This window comes from Oryx dammah, unplaced genomic scaffold (genome assembly GCF_014754425.2).
Source record: "Oryx dammah isolate SB20612 unplaced genomic scaffold, SCBI_Odam_1.1 HiC_scaffold_18, whole genome shotgun sequence".
Taxonomy (NCBI): domain Eukaryota; kingdom Metazoa; phylum Chordata; class Mammalia; order Artiodactyla; family Bovidae; genus Oryx; species Oryx dammah.
Window position 1 is genome coordinate 29,375,568 of NW_024070202.1, and position 15,528 is coordinate 29,391,095.

General features: G+C 35.8%; 1 protein-coding gene across 2 annotated transcripts in view; it reads right to left on the reverse strand.

The window, feature by feature from the left end:
• MACC1 (MET transcriptional regulator MACC1) overlaps positions 1-15,528 on the reverse strand; it is an 82,500-nt gene that overhangs the window by 17,896 nt on the left and 49,076 nt on the right. For both annotated transcript variants that reach the window (XM_040260631.1, XM_040260630.1), the window contains exons 2-4: positions 7,392-7,514; positions 3,875-5,919; positions 79-267 (exon numbers count right to left, since the gene is read on the reverse strand). In XM_040260631.1, the coding sequence (XP_040116565.1) occupies positions 79-267; positions 3,875-5,919; positions 7,392-7,506 (2,349 nt within the window). In that variant the 5' untranslated portion in view covers positions 7,507-7,514. The remainder of the gene's footprint in view (positions 1-78; positions 268-3,874; positions 5,920-7,391; positions 7,515-15,528) is intronic.

Sequence of the window (15,528 nt, forward strand, 5' to 3'; positions counted from 1 at the left end):
ATATGCAGTGGACTCTTGACTGCATTTGATTTACTTTGTCTGCAGTTTTTTTACTACTTAGATGAACAGAAATCTTACCTGTGCAGCCACATCTCCAGATTTTCCTTGGTGAGGAATTTCATATGCCTCCATTTGTCGCTTTGTGAGTCTCACTAACTTTTCAGCTAGTTCCCTCCAGCCTTTCCCAAGCTTGACAGCTGAAGTCAGAATAGCAGCCTCCTGGACAAGATGCACTACTAATCCTTGGCAATCAATCTTCAGCAGAGCCTGCAGCAACAACTACATGTCATAACTTAAAGCAACTAATTTGAACTTTTATCTAGAAATTAAATTTGTTATTACATATTCTGGAAACTGGCATCCTTTTTTTCACCACACGTATATTTGAGTTTTCTAAAATTCAAAGAGTTGATTTACTTTTAAGCGAATCCAACAAGCAGAGTACAGAGCATACAAACTAGACCAGAATTAAGGGGAGTTTCAGGGCTAACTTGGTAACTAATTATAGGGCCTTAAGTAAACCACTTAACTAATATGTCTCTTAATATCCTTAATTACCAAAGGAGGAAGTTGAATTAGCCACTTCCAAAGATACCCTGAGGTTTTAACAGTTAATTTATTAACCCATGATTATTCACTATACAAATAGTAATTACTTTCCTTCCAGGGGACTGGCTATAGGATTTCTAGAGTGAGCACACAGCTGTTGGTAAACATTATTTAATTTTTTAATCAAAATATGATTTAAAACTCCCCAGAATTATATGTATTGCATAAAAATGAGAAACTTGAACAACCTTCAACAAAGCTATTGCTATTAATAACTTAAAAAAATTAACTCTCTCCCTTTACCATCAATGTGCTGCTGCTGCTAAGTTGCTTCAGTCGTGTCCGACTCTGTGCGACCCCACAGACGGCAGCCCACCAGGCTCCCCCATCCCTGGGATTTTCCAGGCAAGAGTACTGGAGTGGGTTGCCATTGCCTTCTCCATACCATCAATGTAGTTATTGCTAAATTTAAATCACAAGGTATCAAATATAAAACACTTAGGTTTCAGCAATGCAAAAGAGAAAAAATTCAGACTTTTTTTTCTTCCTTAATTAAGCATTGAGCTTTGTCAGTCACCATGCATGTTTCAAACAAGTCTATGAGTTTCTCTTTTGTCTTGAATATATTTTTAAAGTAAAAGAGATTTATCTATATTTCTTTTCTGTTCAAATAAAAATGTTCAGTAGTCCTTCATCATTTAATGGCACTTAAAAGCTTTATCTATCATTATGAAACAATAAGTAAAAATGAATGACTGAGTGAAGCAACTATTAAAGTCCAAGGAATGTTCATTCTTATGGATGCATTAGGAGAACTACCCATAGTCTCTATACATGGACTATATTTACCCGTAAATTTATGGAGAGGAGTGGTGACCTCAGGGAGAAGCAGTGCTGAGACAGCAGGCCCCTGAGGGTGCTTTTAGTAAACTGTGGAGTGGGTTTAGTTTATCCCAGTTCCTTGTTTTAAGGAAAATAAATTTGCACTTAAAGTTATAAAACCTAAGTTTAAAATCCAACTCCACAAAGAATAGGAATTTAGATAAATCACAGAATGTCTCTATTTAATGACTTTTAAAGTGGATATGATAGTAATACTACCCCGCCTAACCCTCTAAAATCATTATGAAAGTTGAATTAGATGCTGAAGTGCTTAGAGTGTCAAATTCCAAAATATATAAAGACAGTCTTAATGTCTAGATATGATTGAGGAGATTGTTACCCACAATCTTTATAAGTTCATTTCCAGCTACTCCAAGCTGGAATCCCAAGTATACAATCCAAGAAAAAGGTACTCTTAATTCCATTGACTGTATAGTCCAGGGGGTTGCAAAGAGTTGGAAGCAACTGAATGACTTTCACTTTCACTTTTCACTATACAAATGAAGTTTCAAGAGGTAGCCTCTGTACCATATGCTTCATCATCTTCTGGTTAGATAACTAGGCCTTAGCTCTTTCCTTTCAGAAATTTTGAAGCCTCCACTGAGGCACAACATGAAATTGTAGGAAATACTCACTTAAACGAGCTCTCCACCAGCATTGTCTAGTTAGTCACCAAAGTGACTCAACTATCATACACTAACATAAAGTAAGTGTAACCCAGCTTAAACTTTAAGACCATTTGGTCAATATAACCTTTTCTGCCACAAAGAGAAACAAGAAAGCAATTTTCAGTTAAAACTTTCATGGGTCCATGCTGAACACAAGCTATGAGAGGTCATGAGCTATTGCAAAATGCATGTGCAGCTTCAACCAGGTAGATTAGCCAATGACTGTAAATACCCTGGATTAAGTGAAAATGCATCACACCATCATAAAACCACCTATTTAATTGGATATTGGGTTTTAAAAATTCACCCTTCTCAGTATCACTGTAGAATCATAAAAACAATTGAAGAGTATCTGTGTGTGTGTGTGTGTTAGTCGCTCAGTCATACCTGACTTTTTGCAACCCCATGAACTACAGCCCACCAGACTCCTCTGTCCCTGGAATTCTCCAGGCAAGAATACTGGAGTGGGTTGCCATTCCCTTGTCCCCAGGACTGAACCAGAGCTCCCACACTGCGGGCAGACTCTTTACCATTTGAGCTACCCAGGAAGCCCATAAGCCCACATATATATATATACTATATCATGTTAGCTATTGTTAACATCACAGAATAAACCCCTTGCCAAAAATTTTTCTCCCATTTTGCACTTCGATTAAAACTTGACTCCTCTACATGAATCTGCCTCACTTTACATGAACCACTCATCTCTTATAGGGCACCTGTTTTGCAATTATAATGATATTTACTACACATCAATACACATACTTAAATATCTTTATATACCTATGTACATTGTTAAAAACTTTGTTTCAGGGAAATATAGTGGTTTTATGTGTGGCTTTGGAACCAAAAAGATTTCAAATCCCATCTCTGATACTAACCAACTGGCAGATCTTGGGCAAGTTGCCCAACCTCCCAAGACTCCGTTTCCTCTTATTTGAAGATAGAGATACTAACTAGACTTATCCTGTATTGTGGTTAAAATGGCCAAATGAAAGAGTATGTATACAGTGCTGGGCACAGTGCCAAATATATAGAGATCCTTAGGAAAGTGGTATATATCATTATTATTATTTATACAGTCACATTTTAGCCATTTTTAGAAATATGCTCTTGATTTTTTTTTTTTATAAATTACTGAATATCCAAATGTAAGACAAAACAGTTCTTCATGTTTTTTATAGTTCTCTGCTGAGCCTTACACTGGGGTGAATGCTATGTTGAAAAAAACATGATTCTTAGAGTCCTATTAAAACATAAACATTAAGAAGAGAATTAGCAATATCACTTTTGGATTGTGATGCACCACATACATAAGACAAATGTTAAATTGCTAAAGTTAAGGACATTGGTGATATGTCTAAAAAACACTAAAAAGTGAATCTACAGCAATGCCCAAGTTAAGTAGTTTTGTTTCAGTTTTGTCTTATTTACTTTCATGTAATTGGAACTCCTCTGATATTTTAAGAGCTATCTAAATATTTAAGAAAGGGAAAAAAAGGGATCTCTTAATTGTTATGTTTTAGCACAAACAGAATCTTTAATCTTCCATTAAAGGATGATCCTTGGGGGCCTAGTTTCTGGGAAAATCACAATTGAATGTCAAATCTAAGACACTAGTTATATGATCTTGTACGCAAAGCTCTGAAGTGACTTCAGTTTACTTGAGACTACTGAGAGTTTTTCAAACTACTCTCATATGTTTACTTACAAATATTGCCAAGTTAATAAAGTTATCTACGGTAAGTAAATTCCTGTGATCAAGCAATACTCACCACAGTAAGTTCATAAAGAAACTTCCTGGTATTTCTATCTGCATGGCAATCTTCCTTTAACTTCTTTACAACATAAGCAACTTTTTCTGATTCTTTGTCTGCTTGTAGCTGATCAAAGTCTTCTAGTGCCAGATGTGAATAGCCTAGGACATAAGCTAAAACTTTCCAATCATACACTTTTTCTGACACCAAGGTCAAGACAACTGAGTAGATGTAAGTCAGATTTTTAAGAGGAAGAGTAATTTGTTCAAGAAGATTCTGGGTTGTGAAGACAGTATCTGACATAGACATTACTTGTTCCTTTGCAATCATCCTGATGTTTTTGCAATGTAAAAGTCCAATCTTACCTCTCAGGACTCCCACATACCATTCTTTCACTTTGGACTGTCCAATGGCTTTTACTTTACCTTCTCCAAGAAGAGCTACTGTGTCCCCTTTGAAATATTCAAGTAAGTATTCAATCTTATTTTGTCTTATCACTGTCTTCTGGGTTATTCCATAGCTGGTAAAGTTCAATTTTTTGTCTTGAAATGTAGGATATTTAACATGCACTGTTGGTAATAAAGGAGAAGATTTGCTTTCCTTCTTCTTCTGCAAATCACTTGGAAGATTTGACAGACTTTTTCGGTTCGGAGCGGGATCAGGGGAAGTTATAAAGAACCGTGTCACTGGCCTACCACTGCACGGCTCCACCTGAACACAGAAAACAAACAAGTGCATTTCTCTGGAGTCAACAAAAGAGAAGAAAAATTGCTGATGAACGACTTGACCTGATTGCAAGTGCTTTTGCTTAACTTCTTTCCTTTTTCTTTCTGCTTTTACTTCAAAATCAGGATCACATGATAAGACAGATATACTTAAATCTTGTGGCTTTTCAAGTAAGAAGGAATGCTTCCCCCAGAGCTGAAACACAACTGGAGATGTGTTGGGTTTCCCACCTTTTTTAATATCAGAGATAGTAAGCTTTCCTGGCATATAACTATGTCCACAAACTGTGAAAACAGCAGTGAAACTGGGGTGGATATATTTGGGTCCATAAATTCCAATGGAAATGGTTTTGTGGATATAATCCCAAATGGTGGCAGCTGGTGATTGAGTACCTTTAGTTTGTGCAGCAACCACTAGATACATCACTTGACTCAAGTCTACTAGCTTGACCTGGATGGTGTCTTTATAAATGTAGCAGTTGTTTAATACTTTGAAAGGGCCTTCTTTATCCAGACTGTGTAAACACACTATTTCTGCCATAACTTGGCTGAAAGGATCCTTTTTCACTTCAGCCCCAATTTTCATCTCCAGCAAAATGGCTTCCATTGTGTTGAGGTTACCTAACATGATTTCCAACAGTGGGCTTATGGTGCATGAAAGATCATGGTTAAGCTTTTGTGGAGGATCTAGAAAAGCCCTTAGAGAAACCTCTTGGAATTCTCCCACAGCTACATGGCCTTGGGGCACATGAACAGTGATATCTGATTCAGGTAATTGTACTGACCCTCCTTGGTGGTTTAATTTGCAAATGACTGTAGTCTCTGCAACTTGTGTTTGGGCCCATCCAGGACTTTGATTAATTGTACTCAAATCTAGGCAGGAACGGGCAAGGTGGCGCTGACTTAACCAAGCCATTTTATAAGCCTCTCGATCATTTCGAAGCCATTCTAAGTCTTGTTCTAAGATCTGGTCAAAGTTATGTATATTCTCATGGGCATGTGCTGTGTCATCCAAAATGTCCAAAAGTTCTGAAACACTTTTAGATCTTCCAGATTTTCTTGAGGAAGACTGCCTAAGCAACTGATGCACATCAAGTTCATCACCAGAGGAATCAAAAGAGTTTCCAGTTTCTATTTCTCTAAAAAAAAGAAGAGGATCTTCCTTCAAGATAGAAATATTATCTCTCTTCTGGTTATTTCTTAGCTGAGTTATATCATCCAAAAATGGGTTAGATGCAGACAGTTCATTCCAGAATGGATTTGTAGCATTGGAAGCATTATTGCCATGAAGTGTGAAATCCTCTGGCCAATCAAGAGGCAAACCTGGATCTGGACATTCTTGTTATTTAAACCAAAATAAAGCAAAACAAAGATGAAATGGCATTCTGAGATACAACCTAGATTAAGTTTTACTATAGCTTAAAAATTGAAAAATTTTTATTTGTCTTTGATTTCCAGTATAAGTATTACAAAATCAATGTTAATTTCGGTCAAATTTTCATGTTGAGAGGAAAGAAAAATTGTTCGACCAGGTTATTTTGACTCTATGTTAACATTATTTTATCTTAATACCCTATGATTTATAAACAAAAATATTTAGAAATTTCAATAATAATCATTTAACACATATTTGTGAAAATGACCCAGACTACATACATTTATGCCTTGTTTAATATGTCATAAATGAGTACCTCTGAATAAACAAAATAATTTAGTCTATTATCCAGATTTTTCTAAATATACAGTGGTTGGTCTCATTACATCTAGATTATTTATTTAACATTTTCTTTCCTGATAATATTCAATATGTGAAAAATATCAAATATATCTATAAACAGCTAAAATTTAAAAAAAAAATAACAAACTAGACAAGCATGGATTCCTTAGAATATTTTCTGAAAATTTCATATTGATAAATTTTAACAGGTTGAATTTTTTTTCATGAAAAGTGAACATTTCATGAAAATAAGCACAGAAAAAATAGACCACCATTAGATTTACTACTTGACGGAATTCTTTGAGCTTTTTAAAGTTTAAAATAGCAAAGAACAGTCTTATTACCACCACAAAAGGGAAATATGCTGCTACTTTGGAAAGTGGATATTTTAAGTATCAGCAACACATTCAAATACTTATATATCAACTATAATGAATTTCTATATCTCTCAAAAATACTGAATATTTATGTTTAGAGCAAATTATATTTGATCACTTTTTCAATAAATATTGATAATGATTCTGTGGACTTTGTAAAATTGTGGCTGCTTTAGAGAAAATGAAAGCTAAAATAGAAAAAATGAGTTCAAGTAAGCTTTCAGACATTTTTGTTATATATAGAACTATATATTGATTGAAATTAGTTTTAAGTGTCATATATTAAAAATGTTAAGATACATTTTGAAAAACAATTGCTGCATTTCTTTTATTTTCACAATTTTCTTCAAATCCAGGACCTTCAAATGCTCTTAAAACCTACATTTCCTCTGAGAATCTATTCAATTCTCTTATACTGGATTTGTTGGCCCACTGCAACCTACAGATGTCTCTTTAACCTCAAAATTCACTGTATTTACTGCATATACTGCTCATTTAATAAAGAACTTTGTCTCCTTATAATACTTATCATTACCTGTTTTATTTTATTTTGACTATTTTATTGTTCACATCTTTTTAATGATAGTGTAAGTATTTCAATGATAAAGTTGTGATTTTACAATTCTCTTAATTGTTTGTAACACTTTTCAGAAGTAGTCCCCCAATAATTAGTCATGATGGATTAAAAAAAATTCAATAATTATAAATTCCTATACCTGTAATATCACAATTTCTTGAGGATTTTCGGGCTTCCATGTCAAACAGATTTCCTTCAGACATACTTCGTGAAATTCCTCCTGACCAAAAATGGGCTTTTTCATTGGTTAACATTATTCCACCTACAAAGTAAACAATATATAGGCATATATATGTTATATATATGTATGTATATTTCTTATAAGATAATATAAGCAGGTTGGCATAGAAACCAAACTCAAAGAAATCCACAGATTTAAATAGAAAACTACATATAAAAATACTCTGCATAGATGCTCTACTTCTAGTAGGATGCTTGACAGATATCCTGATACAGCTATTAATATTCCATTGAAAAACATTCAGATCCTGGATTAACAGCAACAAAAAAACCTAGAAATGCATTAGGGATACTATACTATAAAAAATGTAATAATGAAAAACTCAAGGATAACAAAAAGAATAGTAAGCTGAAACTCCACTAAATAGGCATTTCTTTTTTGATGACTAAAAAACTAAAAAAATCATTAAACTAGATATCCTCTCCAAATCCTCCTATAAATTCAATGCAGTTCAAGAAAAATCACATATTACATACATGTTTGTAACTTAGGCTGTTTTGAAAATTATGAAGAAAAGCAAAGGACTATTCAAGACAATCCAGAAGGACATAATAGAAGTGATATGTGATACCAGATATCGTAATTTATTAGAAATAAGTGCTAAGTAAGACAATGTGGATTGGAATAAAAATATACCAAGGACACACAATATCCCCAGAAGTAGTATCACCCTCAAACAAGAACTTAATATTTATATATGATAGAGACAGGCAGGCAGAGCAGTGTGGAAATAGATAATTCAATTAACAGTGATGGTACAATTGATGGTTCATGCTGAAAAAAATTACATTGATCATATGCAAAAATTTATTCTAAGAGATTTAGACTGAAAAGCAAAATTTTAAAAGTAGAGTCTAAGGATTTATCTTGATGCTGTTTAGAAACAATTTTTAAGCAAAGCACAAACACAAAGCAAACCATTAAAAAAAAAGAATGATATCCTATATACCAAAGTACATTGTTCGTAAAAACACAAGCCAAAAACCTGGAGAAGATATTTTCATTATATATGACTGAAGATGAAAAAAGGATTGGATTCCAACATATATTGAAGACTTCTACAGAACAATCATCAAAATAAGACATTACTAAAAAATTTGAAACAATATCTGAATAAGTATTTATCACAAAAAGCAAAAATAATCAATCCCTAAATATATTAAGATTGAAGGCAAGAGGAGAATGTTGTTCAGTTGCTAAGTTATGTCTGACTCTTTGCAACCCCATGGAGTTTAGCACATCTGGCTTCCTTGTCCATCATCATCTCCCGTAGCTTGCTCAAACTTATGTTCGTTGAGTCAGTGTTGCCATCCAACCATCTCATCCTCTGTCGTCCCCTTCTCCTCATGCCTTCAATCTTTTCCACCATCAAGGTCTTTTCTAATGAGTCAGTTCTTCACAGCAGGTAGTCAAAGTATTGGAGCTTCAGCATCAGTCCTTCCAAAGAATATTCTGAATTGATTTCCTTCAAGATTGACTGGTTTGATCTCCTTGCTGCCCAAGGGACTCTCAGGAGTCTTCTCCAACACCACAGTTCAAAAGCATCAATTCTTCGGCGCTCAGCTTTCTTCACAGTCCAACTCTCACATCCATACATGACCACAGGAAAAACCATAGCCTTGACTAGACGGACCTTAGTCGGCAAAGTAATGTCTCTGCTTTTGAATATACTATCTAGGTTGGTCATAACTTTCCTTCCAAGGAGTAAGCGTCTTTTAATTTCATGGTTGCAGTCACCATCTGCAGTGATTTTGGAGCCCCCCAAAATAAAGTCTGACACTGTTTCTACTTTTCCCCCATCTATTTCCCATGAAGTGATGGGACTGGATGCCATGATCTTCGTTTTCTGAATGTTGAGCTTTAAGCCAACTTTTTCACTCTCCTCTTTCACTCTCATCAAGAGGCTTTTTAGTTCCTCTTCACTTTCTGCCATAAGGGTGGTGTCATCTGCATATCTGAGGTTATTGATATTTCTCCCAGCAATCTTGATTCCAGCTTGTGTTTCTTCCAGTCCAGCGTTTCTCATGATGTACTCTGCATAGAAGTTAAATAAGCAGGGTGACAATATACAGCCTTGACGTACTCCTTTTAGGTGATGGCTTGGAAGTGTTCCTTCCTCTGCAATTTTTTGAAAGAGTTTTAGAAGGATAGGCATTAGCTCTTCTCTAAATGTTTGACAGAATTCTCCTGTGAAGCCATCTGATCCTGGGCTTTTGTTTTTGGGAGATTTTTGATCACAGCTTCAATTTCAGTGCTTCTAACAGGGTTGTTCATAATTTCTATTTCTTCCTGGTTCAGTCTTGGAAGATTGAACTTTTCTAAGAATCTGTCCATTTCTTACAGTTTGTCTATTTTATTGCCATATAGTTGTTCATAATGGTCTCTTATAAGCCTTTGTATTTCTGCATTGTTTCTTGTAACCTCTTTTTTCATTTCTAATGTTGTTGATTTGATTCTTCTCTCTTTTTTTTCTTGATGAGTCTGGCTAAAGATTTGTCAATTTTGTTTATCTTCTCAAAGAACCAGCTTTTAGTTTTATTAATCATTACTATTGTTTCTTTCATTACTTTTTCATTTATTTCCCCTTGGATCTTTATGATTTCTTTCCTTCTATTATTTTTTTTTTCTTTCTGTTCTTTTTCCAGTTGTTTCAGGTTTAAAGTTAGGTTGTCTATTCGATGTTTTATTTTATCCTTGAGGCAGTATTGTATTGTTATAAACTTTCCTCTTAGAAGTGCTTTTGCTACATCCAATAGGTTTTGAGTTGTTTTTTTTTTTCAGTGTCATTTGCTTCTAAAAATTGTTTGATTTCTCATTTGATTTCTTCAGTAATCTGTTGGATTATTTAGAAATGTGTTGTTTAATCTCCATGTGTTTGTGTTTCTTACAGTTTTTTTTTTTCTTGTAATTGATATATAGTCCCATAGCATTATGGTCTGAGAAGATGCTTGATACAATTTCAATTTTCTTAAATTTACTGAGGTTTGATTTGTGACCAAAGATGTGGTCTATCCTGGAGAATGTTCCACGTGCACTTGAAAAGAAGGTGTATTCTCTGCATTTGGATAGAATGTCCTGAAGATATCAATGAGATCCACCTCATCCAATGTATCACGTAAGACTTCCATTTCCTTATTAATTTGCTGTTTTGATGATCTGTCCATTGGTGTGAGTGGGGTGTTAAGATCTCCTACTATTATTGTGTTACTGTCAATTTCTCCTTTTATGTCTGTTAGTGCTTTTCTCGTGTATTGAGGTGCTCCTAGGTTGGGTGCATAGTTATTTACGATTGTTATGTCTTCCTCTTGGATTGATCCCTTGATCATTATGCAGTGTCCTTCCTTTTCTCTTGTAATCTTTAAGGTCTATTTTGTCTGCTATGAAGATTGCTACTCCAGCTTTCTTTTGCTTCCTATTTGCATGGAATGTATTTTTCCATCCTCTCACTTTCAGTCTATATGTGTCTTGAGGTCTGAAGTGGGTTTCTTGCAGATGGCATATATATGGGTCTTCTTTTTGTATCCATTCAGCCAACCTGTGTCTTTTGGTTGGAGCATTTAATCCATTTACATTTAAAGTAATTATATATATATATTCCTATTGCCATTTAAAGTAATTATACATATATATATATTCCTATTGCCATTTTCTTAATTGTTCAGGGTTGATTTTGTAAATCTTTTTTCTTTTCTTGTATTTCTTGACTATATAAGTCCCTTTAACATTTGCTGTAAAGCTGGTTTGGTGGTACTGAATTCTCTTAACTTTTGCTTGTCTGAAAAACTTTTTATTTCTCCATCAAATTTGAATGAGATCCTTGCCAAGTACATTTTTCCTTGCCAGGTAGATTTTTCCCTTTCTATACTTTAAATATATCCTGCCATTTCCTTCTGGCCTGCAGAGCTTCTGCTGAAAGATCAGCTGTTAAGTGTATGGGGTTTCCCTTATGTGTTACTTGTTGCTTTTCCCTGGTTGCTTTTCATATTCTTTCTTTGTGTTTAGTCTTTGTTAGTTCGATTAGTATGTGTTTCTCCTTGGGTTTATCCTGTGTGGGACTCTTTGTGCCTCTTGGACTTGATGGACTATTTTCTTTTCCATGTTGTGGACATTTTAACTATAATCTCTTAAAATTTTTCTCATACCCTTTTCCTCTTCTTTTTTCTGGGACACCTATAATTTGAATGTTGGTGTGTTTGATATTGTCCCAGAGGTCTCTGAAATGGGCCTTAGTTCTTTTCATTCTTTTTACTTTATTCGGCTCTTCAGAAGTTATTTCCACCATTTTATCTTCCACCTCACTGATTCGTTCTTCTGTTTCAGACAGTCTGTTATTGATTCCTGCTAGAGTATTTTTCATTTCAGTAATTGTGCTGTTTGTCTCTGTGTTTATTCTTTAATTCTTCTAATTCTTTGTTAATTGATTCTTGCATTTTCTCCATTTTGTTTTCAAGGTGTTCGATCATCTTTACTATCATTATTCTGAATTGTTTTTCAGATAGTTTCCCTATTTCCTCTTCATTTATTTAGACTTCTGTGCTTCTAGTTTGTTCCTTCACTTGTGCAGTATTTCTCTGCCTTTTCATTATTTATTTTTTTTTTAAGTTATTGTGTTTGAGGTCTCCTTTTCCTAGGCTTCAAAGAAAATTGAATTCTTTCCTTGAAGAAGGTTGAATTCTTTCTTCCTTTTGGTTTCTGCCCTCCTATGGTTGCTCCAGTGGTTTGTGTAAGCTTTGTATAGGGTGAGATTTGTGCTGAGATTTTGTTTGTTTGATTGTTTGTTTGTTTTTCCTCTGATGGGCAAGGCTGAGTGAGGTGGTACTCCTGTCTGTTGATGATTGGGTTTGTATTCTTGTTTTGTTTGTTGTTCAGATGAGGTGTCCTGCACAGGCTGCTACTGGTGGTTGGGTGATGCCAGGTCTTGTATTCAAGTGATTTCCTTTGTGTGAGTTCTCACTATTTGATACTCCCCAGGGTTAGTTCTCTGGTAGTCTAGGGTCTTGGAGTCAGTGCTTCCACTCCAAAGGCTCAGGGCTTGATATCTGCTCAGGAACAAAGATTCCACAAGTGGTTTGTTATGGCATTAAATGAGATTAAAACAAATATCCAAAAACAAGAAACCAATGATGAACTCCAGATAAATGGCAGTTACAAAATCAGGCAAATAATAATTAAAATAATGGGATATACAGATACACCCATGAACAAAGTCAAAACAGCCCAACAAAAATAAAGTACAGTAGATTGATGCAGAGAACAAAGGAAATCAAAAATTATATTTACCAGTTAAGAACAAAACTAACTAAAGCACAGATTGGAAAACAAAACTAAAGCAAGGTGCTTAGTGGGAAATAAAGAAATGAAAACAAAGCTAACAAATATGTTGAGGGAAAAGGAAAGAAAGAAAAGAAAGAACAGATATGCAAAATTAAATAGAGGTAGATTTGTATACATTAAAAAAGAAACTAAAAGTGGCCATTTAATGAGGTTATTTGATTTGCTTATTATTTTAAACTTAGGGATAATAAAATTAAATTTAAATTAATTTAAAAGGGGGGATAAATTATAGTGTACCTTAGAATTTTCATGTATTTCAAACTCATAGCATATATAAATCCTACAGGTTTGGTTTGTCATAAAAGCTAGAATTAAAAACATCTATTCAAATAGAAAAAAAAAAAGATTAACTGCAAGGGGAAAAGAATAGTAGGAAAGGAAAATAAAGGAATAAATGTAGAAAAAATATAACAGGTTTAAAAATTAAAATTATAAAAAAGAGTGAAAAAGAAAAATCAGAAGAAGAAAGAAAAAAGAAAAAAATAGAGGAAAACTCTACAGAACTGCAAAAGCCCAATGAAGAGGCAGAGGTTTATAACAACAATAAAAAGTGTAACTGAATATACATGTATACATATATACCCATAAGCAAAATCAAAACAGTCCAGCAAAAATAAAGTAAAAATAGATGGACCCCGTGAACAAAGGAAACCAAAAATTACATCTACCAGAATGAAACTAAAGCACAAACTGGAAGACAAAACTAAAGCAAGGTGCCAATTGGGGAATGAAGCAATCAAAATAAAACTAACAAATCTGTTGAGAGGAAAGGAGAGAAGGAAAGGAAAGAAAAAGTAGATATGCAAAGTTAAATAGAGGTAGATAAAGAAGAGTTATATATGTTAAAGATTAACTGCAAGAGGAAAAGAACAGTAGGAAAAGGAAACAAAGGAATAAATGCAGAAAAAAATAATAATAGGCTTAAACATTAAAATTTAAAAAAGAAAAAAGAAAAATACAAAAGGAAACCTCCACAGCTGCAAAAGCCCAATGTACAAGCAGAGGTTTATAACAATAAAAATGTGACTAAAAAAAAAAAGCTCAAAAACTTAATTGGATTTCTTAGTGCCAATAAAATTGACAACTACAACAGAAGGGGGGAAAAGGAAAAGAAAAAAATATCGAAAAGAATCTACAGAACAACTCAAAAAATAAGAATAGTAAATGTTTTTCTTGAGTCACTGCTGTCTGAGTCCTTTCCCTCGCTGGAAGTCACAGTCCAGCTCACCTCCCTAGGATGCCCTCCAATACTGTGCTGATCTCTGGACCTGCTGTGGGGGCAGCTCAGATTTTAATCTGGTCCTACTCCTGTGTGTCTTGCCTTCAATGTCCACAGCTATCAGAGCTACTGCATTTTCTTTTGTGGGAGCTCTCAATGGCCTTTTATATATTCCATAGACACAAAGTCTGCCCAGTTGATCATGTGGATTTAATCTGCAGCTTGTACAGCTGTTTTGAAGGTTTTGGGTCTTCTTCCTTAGCCACACTGCCCATGGGTTTCAACTGTGGTTTTATTTCCACCTCTCCATGAGGGTCACTCACTGGGGTTTAGCTCCTGAGGCTGCCCTGGAGGACTTGGGTTTGCCTCTGTGACGGCCAGGTGCGGAGGTGGTGCAGCTGCTTGGTTCCCAGGGGTTCTGGCAGCACCAGGTACTCAAAGGGGCTGACAGCGAGGGCAGCAGGAAATATAGTGCTCTAGAAGAGTATGGCAACCAGTATTGGCCAATACCGTTTAGTATTCTTGCCTGGAGAACCCCTTCTCTGAAAGAGAAGCCTGGCAGGCCACAATCCACAGGGTGGCAGAGAGTCAGACACAACTGAAGCAACCCTGTGTGCATAGACACAAGAATTTTTTTGCCTGTGGCAGCTCAGCCCCAGTGAGAGCTGAGTATGAAAGTGGAGCAGCTGCTTGGCTTGCAGGGACCCTGGTGGAGCCAAGTGTGCAGGGACATGCACTGCCTCTGCTGCAGGAGTTACAGCTCTATCAGAGTCTTTTTTGAGCCTCTTGTAGCTGGCAATCAGAAGGCCTCTTTGGTCAGTCTTTGTAGCTCCGCCCTTTCAGGCACATAGAGGGGCCCCCCTGACTGGGGTTTACTCTGTAGATTGGTGCATCAGTCACTTAAAGGAGCACCCTGGGTGGGGTCCTACTCTGTAGTTCAATGCATCAGGTGTTTGATGGGCCAGCCTCTCTGTTGTTCAGCTGCCGGTGCTGATGTGTGGAGAGAGAAAGGCTATGGTGATGTTTCTACCCACTATGTGTGACTCAGCAGCATCGCCTTGCTTCCATGGCTGCCTGGCTTTCTTCCACAGCCATTTCCCACCATGATCTCCTCCCTTATATCCCCTCAATCCATCTCTCTGGAGTCAACAGCAGCCCTCGCCCTGGGATTGCCCCGCAATCCCTAAACTCCAGCTCCCAGCCACTGTGCCTTCCAGGGGACCAGCGTTCCTGTCCAGGGTACATATGGCTGCAGCAAGGACTGTCTGATTCTCATTTCATTTAGGCTGCCACAGAACAGCTGTTTCACTCTCAGCCTTAAATGTTTCTCCTCTAACTCAGACAATTGCCCCAACATGGGGATCAGACCCCTGCTTCAGTTCCCCCACCCAACGAGGGCAGGTCCAGTCCTACTAACATTCCTGTTTTCCCCCCTAGTTCCTTCATCCTACTGAGTTTTGCATGATTCTATATATTCTTTTC